Source organism: Chaetodon auriga, chromosome 8 (genome assembly GCF_051107435.1).
Source record: "Chaetodon auriga isolate fChaAug3 chromosome 8, fChaAug3.hap1, whole genome shotgun sequence".
Taxonomy (NCBI): Eukaryota; Metazoa; Chordata; class Actinopteri; order Chaetodontiformes; family Chaetodontidae; genus Chaetodon; species Chaetodon auriga.
Window position 1 is genome coordinate 46,852 of NC_135081.1, and position 20,946 is coordinate 67,797.

General features: G+C 41.5%; 1 protein-coding gene across 3 annotated transcripts; it reads right to left on the reverse strand.

Annotated features, from left to right (window-relative positions):
- Positions 1-8,549: 8,549 nt before the first annotated feature.
- Positions 8,550-20,436, reverse strand: tcaim (T cell activation inhibitor, mitochondrial). Of its 3 annotated transcripts, none has more exons than XM_076737591.1 (11): positions 20,332-20,401; positions 19,717-19,794; positions 19,104-19,236; positions 18,619-18,769; positions 18,287-18,542; positions 16,488-16,610; positions 15,992-16,089; positions 11,873-11,964; positions 11,549-11,781; positions 11,321-11,452; positions 8,550-10,399 (listed from the first exon to the last, which is right to left on the reverse strand). In XM_076737591.1, the coding sequence occupies exons 2-11, from the start codon at positions 19,764-19,766 to the stop codon at positions 10,174-10,176; spliced, it is 1,494 nt and encodes a 497-aa protein (XP_076593706.1). In that variant the 5' UTR covers positions 19,767-19,794; positions 20,332-20,401; the 3' UTR covers positions 8,550-10,173. The 3 variants fall into 3 exon arrangements, with proteins under 3 accessions (XP_076593706.1, XP_076593704.1, XP_076593705.1); XM_076737589.1 differs by having other exon boundaries at positions 20,013-20,388; XM_076737590.1 differs by lacking the exon at positions 19,717-19,794 and having other exon boundaries at positions 20,332-20,436.
- Between the last annotated feature and the right edge of the window lie 510 nt (positions 20,437-20,946).

Sequence of the window (20,946 nt, forward strand, 5' to 3'; positions counted from 1 at the left end):
GTTGAGAGGAGTTGGGCCAGGAGAGGTTCAAAACTGATCCCGTTGTGCACGCCTGGTAGGAGAACACCCATTGTAGTAGATTACACTAGGCACAGGGGTGCTGACTCTTGTATTTATGTTTTACGCCTGTATAGAGTTTGGTTTTATTTCCTCTGGTTTGATTTACCCTTATAGTGGTTGGCTCGATTTTAGGGAGTCCTCTTTTTGTTATATTTATTTCTTTGTGTTGAGCAGCACCCGTCGGCCCTGTCTCCTCCTGTAAGTTTTGTTCTTCTTTGTACTCTCTGGACAATTAATCGACCTCTGGTCAATAAATAATTTTATTTCACCAAGTACATCTGGTTTTATGTTTCGTTCCCTTTTCCAACACGAGCTAAGGGGCCGTAACATTGAGTAAATGGAATGTGGTGCTGAAAAATGGATATAGTCTCGGCTAGTTGAGCAGAGATTGTCATGATTCTGTTTTTGTGTTTTCCCTCATTCCAAGCTGACAGTGTTTCTTTTCCTCCCTCACTGTCAGCAGGTAGAGCGTGCAAGAGACACGATCTCCTCCGGAGCGAGCCTCACTAGGCACACCTGCACCTCATCTGCTAATCGCCCCAGCTTCTTAAGCTGTCTCTGATTTGACTCCTGTGCCAGACTATTCTCTATGCTCTTGTCACACGAGTCTCGCTCCTGAACGATCGCCTGCCTCTCTCCGTGTATTCAGCATTCCCAGTGTTTTACCGTGTTTTCCTCTAGCGAGTTTTGTCCTGGACACTTTGAGTTTCATTCCTTCTTGAGTAAGTTATATCCCTTTTGGTGATTTTGTGTTTTTCTTTAATTTGCTACTTTTCCCTCTTTGGCGAATTTGGTTTGTTTTACTTTGAAGGAGTATTCCCTGCAAAGGTGATTTTCTGTTTTTTAATAAAACGGTTTTCAAACGACTCTGCAACTGGGCCCTGGCTCTTCTTGTTCACACGTAACAGAGATCCCTCCAAACATCAACAAGACCAATTGGTAGTCCCTTAGCTAAGACATCCCTCTCTGGTTGGCTGAGCACTCTGTCAGACAAGTTCTTCAGCCACTTCTCAGGAATGTCCAGCTGTGTAGTGTTGTCATCCTTTCCTCTCCAGGTTAGTTCTGTTGTGTGGAAGTTGCCCTGGCCCGCCTGCAATGTTTGAAATTACAGGCGCTGTTGTTCCTTGCCCTTGGTCTGGTGTGATGTCTGTGCCTTATCCTCAAATTTGGTCTGAAAAATACCTATTTCCAGTACAACCAGGGTTTCTACAGACAGAAGCATGCCTGTGCCATGGGGTCACCAGTCTTTCCTATAGTGGCCAATCTCTCTATATGGAAGAAGTAGAGAGCAGAGATCTCCTTCATGGGAACTCCTCCTAGCCATTGGTTTAAGTATGTGGATGACACCTGGGTCAAATTTAGAACACAGGAAGTGGAAACTTTCACGGAACACATCAATACAGTGGACAGCAACATTAAGTTCATTCCGGAGGATGTCAAAGGTGACAGCCTGGCCCTTTTTGGATTTTGCAGTTTTGGATTGAAGAGGACAGGAATCTCAACATTGAAGTATACAGTAAACTCATGCACACTGATCAATATTTGCTCTTTGATTCTCACCACCCTCTGAAGCACAAGCTGAGGGTTATCAGAACCCTTCAACGCCAAGCTCAGAACGTGTCCACAAAGACACAAGGCAAGGATAAGGAGCAGAAACACATCAGGGAAACACTCAGAATGTGTGGCTACCCAAACTGGGCCTTCATCAAGACTGGAAAAAGACACAGAACAGAGAGAGAAGAAAGGGACCTTAAATGGAACAACATTGTCATCCCCTAAATTGCAGGAGTATCTGAAAAAATCAGAAGGATTTTCAACAAACACCAAATCCAATTCACTTCAAGCCCAGCAACACCTTGAGACAGAAACAGAGGAGGTGGGCTAAGACACCACTTACCAGCCGCCTACAATGCAGTCTTGAGATCTCTCCCCAGGCAGCATAACAACCACTCCCACCAGGACTCACATGACCCTATTCTGTCATATAATGGGAGGGCGGGTCAACGGCCCAACCATTATCACCCATCAACACCTGACTGCCAGCCACCCCCTGACTTATGTGACTCTAACAACTTGCATGATGCATGATGTAATGTCTTCTAGAGCCACAAACAAGTCCAGTTACCTTTGGAAGCACTTAGAATAACTCTCATCACCATTGCACTAGACTTAAAGGCTACGGGTCAGGGAGTTAAGAGTTAGTGTTTATGGTTAGGATGGTTGACTCACCCTGTTGCTGAAAGTTGAAATGTTGAAATGGGGATTCAAAGGCAATGCAAGGGCTGATGCATGCCATCAGCAGCTCTGCCTTCCCATATTACTCAGTGAGGAGTATATACTACATTGTTTTTGTGTCTTAAAAGCAAAGGTCACAGGCCTTAAGACTACAGACCCATAGCCTTGACCTCTGTAGCCATGAAATCGTTTGAGTGCCTTGTGCTGTCCCACCTTAAATCCATCACCAACCCCCAGCTGGATCCCCTGCAATTTGCCTACAGAGCCAACAGGTCTGTGGATGACACAGCTAACATAGCTCTACATCACATCCTCATGCACCTGGATGCTGCGGACACCTATGCCAGGATACTCTTTGTGGACTTCAGTTCCCCCTTTAATAACATCATTCTGGCTAGGTTGCAGGATAAACTTACCCAGCTGAACATGCCTGACTCAACCTGTAAGTGGATCACCAACTTCTTGTCCAACAGGAAGCAGCATGTGAAGCTGGGCAGGCATGTCTCAGGGAGCCGTAGCACCAGCACCGGTGTTCCACAAGGCTGTGTCCTGTCCCCTCTGCTCTTTTCCCTGTACACCAACCATTGCACCTCGAGTCACCAGTCTGTCAGGCTCCTGTAGTTTGCTGATGACACCACGCTCATTGGTCTCATCTCGGATGGAGATGAGTCTGTGTACAGGAGCGAAATTCACAGGCTGGCACATTCGGGGAAAACAACCTGGCCCTGAACACAGCAAAAACTGTGGAGGTGATTGTGGAATACAGGAAAACTCCAGCACCACTAGCCCCCATCACGCTTCATGGTTCCCCGTGATCATTGTGGAATCATTTCGCTTCCTGGGCACAGTCGTCTCCCATGACCTCAAGTGGGAATCTAACATTAGCTCCCTCATCAAGAAAGCCCACTAGAGGATCTACTTCCTACAGCAACTGAGGAAATGTGACCTGCCCATGCCAATGCTGGTTTATTTCTATTTGGTCATCATTGAGTCCATCCTCACCTCCTCCATCTCAGTCTGGTACCCAGCCGCCACAGCTAGGGACAAGGGAGGACTGCAGCGCATCATCCACACTGCTGAGAGGGTGATTGGCTGGAGTCTGCCCTTTCTGCATAGCCTACACTCCTCCAGGACCCTGAGGAGGGTGAGAAAAATTGCAGCTGACTCCTCCCACCCTGAACACAGTCTTTTCCAGACACTCCCCTCCAGCAAAAGGCTATGGTCCATCAGGACCAGGACCACACACCACAAAAACAGTTTCTTCTCCTGCGCAGTCAGTTTCCTGAACAGGACACAACTCACACTACTACAAGTTTTTACTGTTTTTTGTTGTCTTTGATGTTATTTATTCATTATGATATTTATTATAGTTTCCCAAGAAGAGCCACCATTTTACTAAGTCCAATTCCTTGTTTTTCTTGTGGAAACTTGGCAATAATAAACCTGATTCTGATTCCGATTAAAGGTCCCAGAAAAAGGACTTCTGACTTCAAGGTTCTCTGTCCTCCAGTGTTTTGGCTGAAATTGAGTATGAAGATGTTTGGGGTTAGGCATTTAACCCAGGTGGTTAGGTAAGCCATAGCTTAGGCTTTAGGCTGCCAGATGAAAACCTAACTTTCCATATCTGGATTTCACTTAATCCGGAAGTTGTAGTCCTACACTTGTACAGGTACATATTCAAATTTTCATTGCTTCTGACATTTTGGGATATATCTTCATTTTGGTCACTATTACTAGATAACCTCACCAGAGGAAGGTCCTCCCAAGGTTGATCAAACCTTGGGTGTGTCCCAAAGTCAATTGGATTTTCTTTTTCTTTTTCAATGATATCCTAATGATTTATTAGACCCTAACCCCCATCAAGCTCAGGAAGGTCCAGCCTGCCCGCCTCCATGAACGTCACTCCTGTTCTCAGCTTCAGGACATTTTCCCTGCTGAGCCACCGTACCTCTGTGAAGTACAGCATATCCCCCATATGATGCATCAATTTCTTTCAAAAGGGTACGGAACTGATGGTGCTGTAAAGTCCTGGATCTGATGAATTTGATGTATTTCACGATGACAGACATCACATTGTCAAACTTCAAGCACCTGCTGCACAGTGCCTGCTGATGGATATTGCAGTGCAGAGCAGTTGCTGAATCTGCACCTTCCTACTCCAACTTTTTTTTTTGAACAAGCGCTACCAGTCCGTCTCTGTTCCCCATCATCGATGGTGCGTATTGTATCATATTTCCTGCCAGCAACTTCCAGGAGAGGCCAACCTGCAATTTTGTCACACAGCAGCCGAAAGACATCTTTGGCTGTGGTATGGTCTTGCATCGGGTTCACAATTTAACTCTGTAACTCTGTTATTTCAAACTGGTCATTAATACCGCAGACATAAATGGCAAGCTGAGCCATGTCATTAATGTCAGTGCTCTCATCCAGAGCCACAGAGTATGCACTGAAACTTTTGCCTTTGTCACTTAACTGTTCATAAATGTCACTTTCCCCAGTCCCAACAGTGGACTGGGCCTTGAACGCAGTGATATCAAGTGGCGGGCCGTAAGAAATGGCTTGGCGAGCTGTACCTGGCCCGCAGGCCGGAAGTTTGAGACCCCTGGTTTAAATTAAAGCTGTTATTAAGTGTTGGCAAGTCTTAGAATTAAAAGTTTCATTTAGAAACATTCAAATGTGAATGATAATGGAGGATAACACAGTTTTATGAGTTCATTTGGAAATAACGGCTCACTCCTGTACAGCAAGTACTGGACTCCATCTAAAGGGTCTGATTCTTAGTCCTCCAGAGTTTTACCCTAATAGGTTATATACATGCCTAGTTTCTAACTGACTCCATCCAGATGCCTACCCTGCATCTTCTGATTGGTTACTGGCTTCACTAGTACTAGTGCTTTTTTTTACGCTCAGTGAGTTCTCCTGAACTGATCTACGAGTTTATTACATACCTGGAGTATGCATTCATTATCCACTCAATTTATATATATATATATATACACACACACACACACACGTATATATGTGTGTATGTGTATGTGTGTGTGTATATATATATATATATATACACACACACACACATATATACACATATATACGTATATATGTATATACGTGTGTATATATATATATACACACACACACACACACACACATATATACACACACACACATATATACGTATATATGTGTATATATTACATACACATATACACATATGTGTGCGTGTGTATATATATATATAGACACACACACACACACACACACACACACACACACACACACGTGTGTGTATGTGTGTGTGTGTGTGGGAATCACAAATAAACAATGCTAGCACCATGCCAAGGATCCAGATCATTTAGAGGAGAGCTGCCAGTAACGGGCGCGGCTGATATCTTGTTCCTGACTTAAGGGCTATTCAGTCAGGTGCAGTATCAGAGGATGCAGGGTAGGCACTCGGATGACGGTAGTTAGAAGCTAGACATGTCTCCTCCTTACCATCTTAAATTGTTCTGAGTTCTAACCTGTTAGGGGTAAAACTCTACAGGACTACCCTTTAGATGGAGAGTTGGTCCAGTACTCCCTGTACAGGGGTGACTGAGGATCTTAACATGCTGCACCTTCCATGTTACTGTTGAGCTTTTGTAAATTTGAAAAAAGAAAATCAGCTTTGGTGTCAAGGACAATACTTTAACAGATGGTTATCGTTCAGTATCTTACTATAAGTTGATCACATTCTCTGCCCTTGTCTCATGTTTGGCCTGTACTGCCAGAACTGATTCTTGCCGTTTCTTGCCTTGTCCAGACTTTTTACAGGCTTAAAAAACTCATTGGCAGGAATCAGTGCCCTCTACTATTGGACAGATCATATTGAATAGAAAACAGTGCAAACTACTGTGCCCAGGCACTGACCTGCTGCCAGTCAAAATATATTCTCAAATATTCCCTCACTCTATACATCTATAGGCTAAAAATACAGTTTGCCATCTAGTTTTTGGCTGAAGCACCTAAAAGAGCAATCTGCAATCATTTTTTGTGGTTGGCGTTTGAATGCACATTGGACACAATTAGAATACGGATCATGCAGATAATGATAGTGACTGTTAGGATGGAAATGATGCAATACAGACAGGACCTTATAGTGTTACATCAATGTAATTATGCAGTTCCAAGAACAATTTACGGGATGATAAAAACAGAAATTCACAAGGTCAATGAAAATAAACAAGCATTAAGTAAAAACTAAATGTAGAACTGTTATTTGCATTGAACAGGTTAAAAAATGGTGCATATATAAATGGAAAGCAATAATGACCATCAGCTTATATCTGTATACAAGTGTTTATGTTGATTGTGAACGAATAAATAGTGCAAATAGTGATGGAACAAATTTTGAATGGGTACTGGATTACTTTGCATACATAAAGTGAGGTTATGTAATGTATATGCATATTTACTTGTCTATATACAGTATGTACAGCATTCAGAATTTAGAAATTGAAGATCTGTATTTGTTATAGCACAGTTTGTATTTTTGAGCATAAATAATTTGTAGGTAAGTGGATACTTCTGTTTTACAGGGTTTTTTAGGTTATATGACTGACTAAATGTTCCAGCATAGTTATGTGCTATTGAAATAAACTGTGTCTGGCTGTTTTGGTGCACTGTGTCCTGTAGCACCTACTCGAGAGGAGAAGTTGGAGCAGGTTGTGTCCAGGTATGTCCACAGTGATGTGTTATTATACTGAACAAAAATATAAACCCAACACTTCTGTTTTTGCTCCCATTTTTCATGAGCTGAACTCAAAGATCTAAAACATTTTCTATTTAAACAAAAAAGCATTTCTCTCAAATTTTGTTCACAAATCTAAATCTGTGTTAGTGAGCACTTCTCCTTTGCCGAGTTAATCCATCCCACTTCACAGGTCAAGATGCTGAATAGACAGCATGAATATTGCACAGGTGTGCCTTAGGCTGGACACAATAAAAGACCACTCTGAAATGTGCAGTATTGCTTTATTGGGGGAGTCTGGGGGGGGTCAGAAAACCAGTCAGTATCTGGTGTGACTACCATTTGCCTCACGCAGTGCAAAACATCTCCTTCACATAGAGTTAATCAGGTTGTTGATTGTGGCCTGTGGAATGTTGGTCCACTCCTCTTCAATGGCTGAGCGAAGTTGCTGGATATTGGCAGGAACTGGAACACGCTGTCATATACCCCGATCCAGAGCATTCCAAACATGCTCAGTGGGTGATGATCGTGGATGAATGGCACAACAATGGGTCTCAGGATCTCGTCACTGTATCTCTGTGCATTCAAAATGCCATCAATAATATACACCTCCCCATACCATAACCCCACTGCCACCATGGGCCACTCGATCCACAACGTTGACATTAGCAAACTGCTCACTCACACGACGCCACACACGCTGTCTGCCATCTGCCCTGAACAGATTCACGGATTCATCCGTGACCAGAACACCTTTCCAACGTGCCAGACGCCATCAAATGTGAGCATTTGCCCGCTCAAGTCGGTTATGACGGGGAACTGCAGGCAGGTCGAGACCCCTCTTTGGTTATGCAAACTGATTGTTGCAGCAGCTGTCCAGGTGGCTGGTCTCAGACGATCTTGGAGGTGAACATGCTGGATGTGGAGGTCCTCGGCTGGTGTGGTTACACATGGTCTGCGATTGTGAGGCCAGTTGGATGTACTGTCAAATTGTCTGAAATACCTTCGGAGATGGCTTATGATAGAGAAATAAACATTCAATTCACTGGCAACAGCTCTGGTGGACATTCCTGCAGTCAGCATGCCACACTCCCTCAAAACTTGCGACATCTGTGGCATTGTGCTGTATGATAAAACTGAACATTTTCGAGTGGCCTTTTATTGTGGCCAGCCTAAGGCACACCTGTGCAATAATCATGCTGTTTAATCAGCATCTTGATATGCCACACCTGTGAGGTGGGATGCATTAACTCAGCAAAGGAGAAGTGCTCACTAACACAGATTTAGACAGATTTGCGAACAAAATTTGAGAGAAATGTTTTTTTGTGTATATAGAAAATGTTTTAGATCTTTGAGGTCAGCTCATGAAAAAATGGAGCAAAAACAAAAGTGTAGTATTTATATTTTTGTTCAGTGTACGTTCACTCATTACATTATCTACAGTTATTACATTAGGAATTCCTACACGGTGTTACTGAGAGTCCAGTGCTTTCTCACATTAACAGACATCATCATAAACAGTCCAGTCTGAAATGACTTTATTTGAGAGGAAACATCTGTTTTGCAGTTATGGTACCTCTACAAATTCAAATCCAGATCACAAGAGTAATGCACCTCACCATTTGTGTAACAGTAACAGTGTTTCAAATGGCTGATGCACAGTAAGAGAAAGGGTCCATTACCAAAGCCTTATCAACTGTGGACTGGACTCTGGACTGTGCACCAGCATCTAAAATAACCCAATATCTCCACAACAGCTCCACCTAGTGAATCAAATCATCACCACACATCTTCCAAATGCTGGATCACAGTTGTAACATAACAGAGTTCTGTTACTGATCACATAAATTAGTTATATTCACACGTATTATATAATTATACTTTGACTTATAGATGAATAATCAGCATTTGATACTATGACAGTAGCAATATCGAGTGTTTGGTTTGTCCGTTCTGGGCTATTGTAGAAACATGGCAGTGCAACATCAAAAACAGGATGTTTATTTTCAGGTGATTATACACTAATGAAAACCACTTATGGATATTATATTCAATTTCTGCCAATAGGTCCCCCTAAATCTTTCACACTGGTCCTTTTAATGGCATCAGTATGCTTCAAACGAAGTTCTTGTTGCATAATTTAACAGGGTCTGAAACCCCTGGCTTCCACACCGTTCCAATGTCAGAACTGGGGGCAGGTGTCTAACTTTCTGAAGCAATCTTACAATCACACCTACTTCACATAGTCATTAGCCAGCTGTATGGAATTGAGAAAATATGTGGGGTTCTCATTTTTCATTTCTCTATTTCTGTCACTTTTCATGTGAACAGCTAAGTGCAACACCACGAATGTCTTCCAGGATAGCCAAACCATGCTGTTATCCCCATATTTATAATTCATTGCATGTAACCCCTCTCTGTGACAGCAGGCTGTTCAGATTGCCTTCCAGTGTGGCCTGTCTGACCAGTTGCTTGTAAAAGTGGTTGAACTCAACTCCCCTGTGGCTATTTTAGTTTACATTTAGGTCACAGATTGTGTCTTTAACAGAACCATTACTCAATTTCTCAGTGAACTCCACACAACAACAAAAAACAGTGACTTTGTCAAACCATACACAAGTCAAGACCTCAACTCTTGTCTGAAAAAAGCTTTAGTCAAATTGCATCTCTTCCATGTTCTCTAACATTTTGGCTTGTGACCCTTAATAATCAAGCAATGACTACCTACGTCCACTGTCATGGTTCAACCAAAGACTATCTGGTTCCAACACTTTCCTTTTTGATTAGTGAGGAGGTCAAATTTCCCAGTATTTTAGAAGAAATGCCAACTTTTGAGAAAATGTAAAAAGAACATAATTTTATGCAGCAGATTGCTGAGTTCTGTGGCCATCCAATTCTTCTATTTGACTTTTCCAGTGAGGATAAAGTATTTCTTACTGGATGAGCCCACTCTGGTCAGCTTGAATTAACCACTTAACGCTGATTTTTTTTTCTCCAAAGTTTTCTCTGGAAACTAACAGATATGAAATCTGTTGTGACAACATGCCATCTAAAAATATATCCTTTGAAACTTGCCTATTTGCTGTCTGAACAACATTAAGCTGCTAAAAATTCTTTCAAACACTGTCTTGGGACCGTGCCCCTCCAGCTCAACTTTTCCAATCCCAGGGGACACACAGGTCCCCATCCTGCATGACTGAGTAGAAGTGAGAAATGCAGATATGGAGGCCCTGCATTAGGGGGTAACGCTGTTCCACTAGTCTTTTACAGCACAAGATCATCTGGCAGGAGCTGACACTAGCCTCTTTGGACAGGCTCCTCAAAGACAGATTTTGGAGACACAGCTTCACCACAGCTTCCTCCTCCACCTGCAGTCTAGACACACACAAAAAATATCAGTGCATAACAAAGCTGATGAGGTATGGTGCATTATGAACAAACTTAACTGGTGAGAAGACATCACAGGTTTTTGATGAGAAACATCATCAAAGCTGATTCTGATTCTGATGGACAGAAATTTACATCACACATGGCCATGCAGATCCAGCAATCATGAAGTAAACTTCAGTACATTGTCATCTATTTGTGGTTCATTGGTTCATGCTTTTTCTCATCTACAACTAATTTTCATTTTTATAAACACTTAACATCAATACTTTACTTACTCTTTTCTTAAATAGACCATACCTACAAATATGAGAAACATATTGTTCATTCTCCTCCCCAGTTAGTGTTAGGTCAGTGCACCTGAAGAATAGCCGGCTCACACTCATTGTACTGTATCAACCTACATTAGTTTCCATTAGAGCCATAATTTACTGTCTTGCTCATTATCTGTCATGTGAAAAGATCAGAATTCCACACAGTCCGAGAAAGTTAAAATGTCCAACCTGCTCATAGCCCTGTTAGAAAATCCACAACACAGCATCTGTCCTGCTAGGCTGCCTAACAGCTGTCAGCCGAAATCTCAGTCACACTGGGCAGCAGTAGAGGAGGCTGTAAAAGGGTCTGGTTCAGAAGTAGGTCAGCTGACTCTATTGAGAGTCAATAGACACAAGTCGTGCTCTGCCTCAAACTGTTGGCAGTGCACATTCTGTTTCCTTTATATTTCTCTACTTCCATCACATTTAGTTTTGTGGTTAGGTCATTTTTGAAACAAGTTTGCAAAATTTGCAAAGTGCTTCTGTGTTGATCTGTGTATAATGACACAATTAAAAAAAGTTCAGTGATTCAACTGACAGAAAGAGTCCACTCCAAGTCTTCTTGGCTGATGGTGTGGTGGTATGTTTAACTCACTGTTTTTTGCGTTGGGTGCGCTGTCTGGCCTCAGGAGCATGCATCTGGAGGAACACCTGCAGCTTGGGCGGGTCACAGTTGGTGGGGATAATGAAGTGCCCCGTCTCATGAAGACTGGGTATAGAACGGTCACTGTAATTGGCACAAACAACAAATTATCTTTTATTTGATGAAAGCTCACAGATGTGTGTCCTGTTTGAGGCATTTAGATGTAATGTGACAGTGTACTTCTCCAGCAATATGGTGAGCCCCTGCAGGCTCCTAGGATGCAGGCGAAGGCGTCGGGACATCAAGCTCTTGTGGAAGGTGCTGAGGGTGCTATAGTGCTCAGCGATGGGCTGGACTGGTCCAAGCCTCTCCATGTGGATCACTTGAGTTCCACCCAGGAGAAGGCTGATCCTCTCCTTCAGCCACTCTGTCTGCTCCTGCAGACTGCGATAGCTAGACAGCTGCTCAAACAACTGGGGACACACAGGGAGAGGAGGGGTCAGAAAACAAAGAGGAACACAGAGAACACACTCTGTAACAGCAGGAACACTGCAGCTGCATTACTTTGGTCCACTGATGATGGACATCCATGGTTCCCAGCATGACGTGTCCAGAGGCGTTCATCCCTGACTGGTCAGCAAACACAACAGTGTGTCCTGGATGGAAGGTGGGGGAGCAGATTAGGTTCAACAATTCCACACATCTATGCAAGTCTGTTTTGTTGGTCTTGGCAGTAGAGCTAAAAGTAAAAAGTATAGAGAGAGAGTAGTAGTCTAAGGTTCCAAAGGGACCTGTACAAATCTGGGAAAAAGACTCAAGTGCCATCAGCTGAGTAAATTGTGTTGGTGCTGGGGAACACAAGTTTGAATCAGCACTGAAAACAATCGGACTGGTAATGTGATAATGTAGAAAAAAGGTGATGACATGCCAGGACAGACAAATAACAGAAATTAATGCTCTCTTTTGTCACATGGGATGACATAGATAAAAATCATATGGTTATTATTATTTTTTTTTTTTTTAAATCATTGACCTCCAACTGCTTTATTGCAAGTCACCAAGATAAAACAAAGAGATTGCTTGTAGTGCAAATCTGCCTAATTTGAGTAATGGTGAAATGGCTACAATATACACTGAATAAAAAAATGAATGCAGTGCTTTTGCTCTTGCAAAGTTTGAAAACCTTTTCTGTGGACACAAAAGGTTTATTTTTCTCAAAAACTGTTCTAAAATTTGATTAAATCTGTCTTATTGAGCAATTCTCCCTTGACAACACAATCCATCCATTTGACAGGTGTAACATAACAAGATGCTGATTAAACCATGATTATTGCACAGGTGTGCTTTGGGCTGGTCACAATGAAAGGTCAAAAAAAGCCAAAAAGTGTAGTTTATCACACAACACAATGACACAGATGTTTCATGTTTTGAGGAAATGTGCAACTGGCATGCCGACAGCAAAGAATGTCCACCAGAGCAGTTGCCCATGAATTTAATGTTCATTTCACTACCATAAGCTGCATCCACTGTTTTTTATGACAATTTGGCAGTAAATCCAATTGGTCATGAGTAACCATGTGGGCCTCAAGAGGAAGAGTATGTGGTCCACCGATCAGGAGGTTGGTGGTTCGATCCCTGGCCTTGGCAGTCCACATGCCGAAGTATCTTTGGGCAAGATACTGAACCCCAAAAACTGCCCCCGATGCTGTGCCATCGGTGTGTGAATTCATATGTACATCGCTTTGGATAAAAGCATCTGCCAATTGACTAATTGTAATTGTGACCACACCAGGCCAGGGCCTCCACATCTGGCTTCTTCATCTGCAAGACTGTCTGAGACTGGCCACTGGGACCGCTGATGATGAGTTGGTTTGCAGAACCAAAGAATTTCTGCACAAACACACAGAAACCGTCTCACATGGTTTAAAAATCTCTGGGACTGTGACAAACTCCGGTACAGGGCAGGGCCATTTTACAAAAATAGATTATTATATGTCTGTGAAAAAAATCTGTCTTTCAGTTTTTTTTAGCTGTCACTAGCAAGATTATGACTGTATTTGTATTTATACAGCTATAAGAAACCCTTTGTAGTGATAAAATATATATACTTTATTAACAAAAACCTTTGTTTACACTATGGCTCAGTGATGTGTCAACTCAATAATGCATATGATTGCACTACTTTGACAGAGCACTGCAATGAACAGGCTATTTGTTTTGTTTTTATATCATCATCACAATCTTTTGGACTAGTTTGGCATTCATTTGACAACTGTAAGCCTATTATGCCACATTCACTGTTTAGAGACCAATGGAGGAACGAACATTGCAAGTCTGAAAAATGCATATTCTTTATCTCTTTAGCCCTTTCATAGTCTGCCCATTTGCTAGAGTACATTTTGAGTCACTATCTCTCATTGAAAAATGTGTTGAACTTAACCTTATTGAGCCATCACGACCATTCGGTTGAGGTATGCTATTCTAAAAAACATCCACTGGAGGTCACTCTACTTTTTGTCAGTAAGCCTTCTCACTCAGCCTGCTAGCAGCAAATTGGAAACGGAAAAATCACTCCTGACATGTGGACTATTTTTGGCTGAATTTTCAAAGGCAAGCTTAATGTAAAAAAAAATGTCTTAAAAGGGTAAAATAATATTTTAAAACATGCTTTACCAAACAGTTGACTTTATTAGTTATACTTTATGGTAAACCTTGGCATGGAGTGACAACTCAACCATTTAGTGAATTTATGCTAATCTCATTAATACTGACTATTTTCTGCGGAATAAAAACACTTCTGTCAATGCATTGTTGTTAATATGTTACATTTATAGTGTTGTTATACTGAAATGGTTTCAAATGATTATGAAATGATTTTTGTAATTGTCTTACAGACATGCTCACATTTATATATAACGGTGCATAATTTCTTTTTTCCCTTCTGTCTCTGTGTTTTACAAACAATAGATGGATGTTAAATCATTTCATGGTTCAAGGCCACAGAATTTTCTGGCCCTTGTACCAGAAGATTCTCAAGACTCTGAGGATGATCTGAGTGATGATGATGACATAATAGGGGAACCTGATTATCTGCCCAAACAAGCAGAGTTGATTGGGGATCTTTCCCTTTAATCTATGGATGAGGAGGGAGATGCCCTCAACAAGCACATCTGCTAAGGAGAAGAAAAAAGGGAAAAACACCCTAAAAACAGTCAACATGGAAGAGCCGGATGACACCCCTGACCCAAGATCACCCCAAGCTCAAAGAAGAAGAAAATGCAGAAAAGAAAGAAAAAGAGACCAGGAGAATCTGGAAGTATATACAGTGCATTCGGAAAGTATTCCATTATCCTGCTAGAAGGTAAACCTTCGCCCCAGTCTGCGGTTGGGACCTTCAATATTGCAGAAATTTTTTTGTACCCTTCCCGAGATCTGTGCCTCCATACAATCCTGTCTGGGAGGTCTACAGACAATTCCTTTCACTTCATGGCTTGGTTTCTGCTCTGCCATGCACTGTCAACAATGGGACCTTACATAGACAGGTGTGAGCCTTTCCAAATCATGTCCAAAACAGGATGCATCTGTGCTCAATTTTGAGTGTCATAGCAAAGGGTGTGAATACTTATGTACATGCAATATTTCAGTTTTTAATTTTTAATAAACTTGCAAACATTTCTAAAAAAAAAAAAACAAACCTTTTTCACATTGTCATTATGGGGTATTATGTGTCGATTGATGAGACAAAAAAGGAATTTAATCCATTTTGAAAAAAGGCTGTGACATAACAAAATGTGGGGAAAGTGAAGGGGTGTGAATACTTTCTGATTTCCAGTAAGTTTACTTTTTCTACTTTCTTTTTTGTATTTGTAAGTGTTAAATTATCACAGAATTTTAGACATTTATCATTGTGTATTAGGTACTTTTACCATCAAAGGGGGGGGGGGGGGGGTCTGCAACAAAAAAAAAAAATTCCAGTTTTTTTTTCTTGGAGTGAATATTAAAGGGTTAAAACTGAAGTGTTGCTTTTTTATTTTTGATCAGTTTATGTTACCTACATTATTTCACTCTTACTTGTAACTTACTCATATCTTAAACATCACGCTCTCTCTCTCTCTGCCTCAAATACAGTATGCACAGACTGAAATAGAAGCCTACAAACCATCAATTTAATGTATGTCTCTTGTGTGTTCAGCACAAATGAAATTACTAAAACTGCTCTGTCATGTTTTCAGTTTTGGTTGTTAGGAGCTCATCTCAGTCCAAAACTGTGTCTTCACACAAAGCATAGTATAAGTAGCATGACCTTCAGTCTTCCGTCTGTGTTTGCATCCATGCACAGTGTGGGTCAACCGAGTTTTGGCAGCATTCAGAGGCCAACACACCAGAACTGTAGTTAGCTTTGGGTTGTGTTTCTGCGCATATAGCACAAGTGAAACACGAGCTGTTATTCAGCCTGTATAGACAACAGGACTGATAACAACAGGGACATATCTGTTCTGTCAGACACTTGGAGACGGACAACTGAATGCCATGACTGTGTAGACACACCATAATATACAGTTTATGGCTGTGAGATTCCTCTGCCTTTACACTGTGTTCCATGTTTACATGTGTCACATGGCTTAATCTCTATGATCTAGTTGTACCCATCATAGCTGTCCTGTCCTCAGTGAGACTCTTTACCTTGCAGATTGATCAGAGCCTCCGGATTTTGCTGAGACAGTCTGCTCAGACTCTGGAGCTGACAGCACCTGTGAGCCACTCCCCAGCTGCGCTGCCACCTGCACCACACAACTGATGTCATCATCGTTAATAATATACTGATTATACAGCTTACTAGTTCATGCAGTTTTGAGTATTCAGTATACTTTTGACACGATCTGACTTCTTATTATGCTGTAACTTAAATCATGCCTGGCACTGGGTCACAGTGCAATGAAACAAGCTTTAGAATTAACTTCTGACTGCCCAAAACCTGGCTGACATAAGTAGTTATTCCCTCCACTGAGAACCACAGAACCAGGACTTTTGACCTGTAAGTTTCTGATTATTTAGCCAAGAACAAAGCTAATGAAATTGTTTAGACAGGTGAGTAGACATGTTCAGACAGACTTCTGTGCTGTTAGCAGCACTCACAGCACTAACTCAGTGTTAGGGAAAAGAATAGAGTTGAGTATACCTGATATCAGCCAGTTCAAATTTGTGACACAGTTCCTTCTTCAGTCTGTTCAGTTCTTCTCTCCGAGGAAGACTAGCACGGTGCTTCTTTGTTGCCTCAGGCTCATTGTTTCTCAGCCACAAACTGACAAGGAAAAGGCAACATGAAACTACTCTTAGATGACTATTTGAGAATGCATTCTATAAAAATACTATAATCAGTATCTTTCATGGTGAAAAGTCGACATAGAATAAGCACAAATTCTACTGATCTCTATGCACCTCAATCATTTGTTTTTACAGCCCATAACTTTACCGTTTTGGTTCACTGTCAGTGGTTCCCAGCAGGAAGCTGTTTTCAGTGAAAAAGCTCTAAAAACCCACTGTTCACTAAATGCTCGGCTCCAAACAGCAGACAGACAGTTCTGATCATACTTCAGCCTGCGTTCACACTATACATACTAAAATTGGGGTTCTGCATACATGTCCCACACATGCACACCAGAAAACATGACAACAATGGCAACCTCTTGACAGCATGAAGATGAGCTCCTTTGTTGTATTTGGGTGAACGTGAAAAAGTCAAAAAAGAAGAGAACAGTGTGTGTCACCACTTAATGTGAAGACTGTGCGCTTGTAATGCCTATAACCAAAAGGAAAGACCACATTATTTGCTGGATTCTTGTAATACTAGAATGTATTTTAAGGCCCTCCACCTTGTATACAAAGCCCTTAATGGACTAGGACCAAGCTACATTCCCGCATCTCTTGTTGACTATTTGCCTTCAAGACATCATCTGCTGCTACTTTATTGGAGGTTCCCATGAACAACCAAAATAAAGTCAGGGGTGTAGTCTTTGTCAATTATGCATTATGCACTGCTGTACTTCTATTAAAATTTATTTTACTTGATTTTATGAATTCTATATACTGTATTTTTAACTTTATTTTATTTCTATTCCTCAGTGGGTTTTACTTGGTCTAATTTTACAGTCATTTTCTATCTCTGTCTTTATGTTCATTCTATATTTACTTCTGTGAAACACTTGTTGCAAAGCATTTTGAGCTTCATTTCTTGTATGAAAGGCACTATACAGACTATTATATAGTCTACACAGTCTCAAATTTTGGGCTGCATGCGGCAACCCCACATTGGTCGGCGCAGACCCTTGCTGACTTGGGCATATGACAAAATCTATGTCACATGGGCACACTGAAACCATTAATTGGACTACGTGGTGAACATAGCGGAGCATGTAGCAATATATTTCCATCAGGGGATGATAGAGATCAAAAACTGCTAAAATAAAAGTGAATATTGTATTCGTCAGGTGACACATACTTCTGATTTTGACTGAAATGAATGGCAGACAAATTTCATATATTCACAACAGGTTTACTAGGTTGTTCGTTTATTTTACTTCTCAATGAATACAACTCTCTGGAAGTGCTTAACATCATCTTTATCATCTTTAAAGGAACAGTTCCACATTGGATTAGAAACACGCTCATTCACTAACTTTCTGAGAGTGAGATGACAAGATGGATATCAATGTCATGTCTGAGTGTTAAGTACAAGAGCTGGAGTTGGTAGGTGGTTAGCCTTGCTAAGCATAAAGACTGGAAGGAGGGGCAAATCTGGCACTGTCCAAACTTCAACAGAAAAGAATTGCATAAAACAACAGTTTGTGGTGCTGATCTGTTTCTTATAACTAATGATTAGAATTTATGATTACGGTTTGCAACAAAAGAGTACTGAAATTTGATACCCAGCTCAACATTTTGTACCGTAAAGTTGTAGATCTGAGGTTGAGTACTAACCTGAGTGTAGGCTCTACTCTCATAGACTGCTGCAGCTCCTGCTCAGGGTCTCTGAAACCAGTGTACGTGAAGTAGCTCTTATCCCACTTAATAGGTCTGGAGAAAGGCACCCCTGCCTCAAGTGGATTATTAGATTTCTCTGTACTTGCTTTCAGTCGCCTCATGTGCCCCATGGGTAGGCCGCAGGACTTCAAGATGTTCATCACTGTGCTCAAGACATCATTTGTGTGCAGGGTGAAACTCACTGACCGGAACCCTGAGAACCAGGAGGAGGATTAGATTCCTAAGACACAACTGACAAATATTATTAGCACTATTGATAGAAACTGTACCCGAGGTGAGCAGGTCTGGCTGCACATCACTGCTGTCCTTTGTGTCCCTGACATAAAAAGTGAGCTTCATGGGCTGAACTGAGTGTGAGCCAGGCTTCTGTAGATTGTCCAGATAGCCATTTAGCCTCCTTAATGAATTCTCATTCACTTCCTGTAGAGCACAACATTAACACAGTGCGGTGAAGCCATGTCTTCCACAAACTCTCTGCATGATAATTAGGGCTACGTTCCGACCAACAGTGGCTCACCAGCAAAATGCTTCAACTGTCAGTGTTGGTGTGATCTTGTTGCTACACACACAAAGACTAATAGCACTACAGATGGTCTGAAGAAAACCTTGGAAGACCAATTTTATGAGCTTTGTTCTTGGTTGGTCTACTTATAACTTAACAGTCGCAGACAGTTGAATCCCTTCAGACTTGTTTGATAAACAAGCTAATGTTTATTTGGATTCCTAAACTGATCTATGACATATAGGATCCTACCTGTTCCCTGGGATACTGACAGAAGAAGTCTGGATGGACGGCAAAATAAAATGGTCTGAGTGCATTGACAGCCTCTGCCCCTGACAGAGATCTCTGCTGGACAAAATGTGTGGCCACATTTTTCCTCTCCAACCTACAAAGAAAAAGATATGAAAGTTAGCCATTAGTTCTATTCCATCCTGTGTGGAGAAGACAGGAAAAAAGTAACAAATGATTGTCATCATTATTGATCTGTCTTGCACCATTTTTCAGCCAACTGCTTACTCTAATATATAACTTGCCAATGCTTAACGAAAATTCTGAGGCTGATGTGTGATTGTCCAATTGCCTTTTTTGTGTTGACAACAGTTTCAAAAGCTGACAACACTAATGTTTGGTATTTTTATTTGATAAATTACTTGAAGAATATATTATTAGAATTGTTGCAAGGTACTTTTCTATAATCAGTTCAGCAACAATGTTTAATGCCCCAGTCATCACAGGGAGTTGAAATGGGCATTGTTTGGCCATTCCAATTCCAGTGTGTCGAGTTCAGCTTCAAACTGGACTGACAACACAGCTGCCATGTCCAATCCACGCAGTCCCATCATAAAACATCTCAAAGCAGTGGTACCTGACGGTGTATCGCAGGAGGAAGTTGAGAGACATTGCTGCTTGTCTCATGACTTCTGCAGCCAGTCCATCAGCAGTCCTAATATCAAAGTACATCATGTCACCCAGCGCTTTTAGCAGTACTGCTTTCAGCAGTACTCATTTATTCAAGGTAACTTTGGTGAAGAATATTATGGAACCAGGACGAAATAACTTTGCACCACAAAGGGAGATCAGTTCTAACGTTTCTCTGTTATGGTCGTCACTGTTAGCAAATGATAAATACAAAGTCAGGATTAACCACTTAGGTCAACTTACCCCGTATTTAGCTGCTGCGTTAGCTAGCTATACGACTTGCATTTAACATGTTGGATGAGACGCAGTCAGCTAAGAATCAACCAAGAATATCGCGTAACGTCCACACGGACGCTGCTGTAACTTAGCGGATACATTAAGGTTGGTAGTTTGGCGTCGTTTGCCATGTGAATTCTACTTAATGACAGTAACACAACATGGCACCAGTTGGCTACTGTTGCTAGCATGAAGAGTATTACCATGGTGGCAGTTTGGGCTATCAGTTGTTAATGTTTGGCTATTCACAGCTCGAAAGACGCTACATAAAAGGTGGTTAACTGACCATTGACGACGAGTTGAATCACTACCCCGACTACTACTACTACTTCTTCTTCTTCTTCTTCTTCTTCTTCTTCTTCTTCTTCTTCCTTCTTCTTCTTCCTTCTTCTTCTTCTTCTCTAAACTTTTACGGTAGCTGGCATCCACGATGTCGGATTACTGCCATCTTCTGGTTTCACTCTCCATCTTTATGCAATAAGGGGACATACTGTAGCATCTCCCTAGAGCCGTCTGTCCAGTCCAGTCGTTCTTAGAAAACGGAAAATCAATTTCCTCCCTCTCTCATTGTCCCCACACTCTGATATATTTTTAATGTTGTCCTCCACCTGCCCTATTTTCCGTAGCTGTGTCCTCATAACTCGTCTCCCGTATGTAAATTTCCTGCATGATATGAAGATATTCTCTACAGTCTCAGCCTCATGACACTGATTGCAAAGGCCTGTTGGATGTTTTCCCATGATGAAAAGGGTGCTGTTAAGGTTGCTTTGGCCAATTCTCAGTCTGCTTAGTATGACTTGCTCCTTCCTCTTGTGTCCCCTACTTCTTGTTATACCCACTCTGTTTTGTATTGCATATAGTCTCCCTTTTGCTTCTCCGCCACTGTTGTGTCATTTTCCTC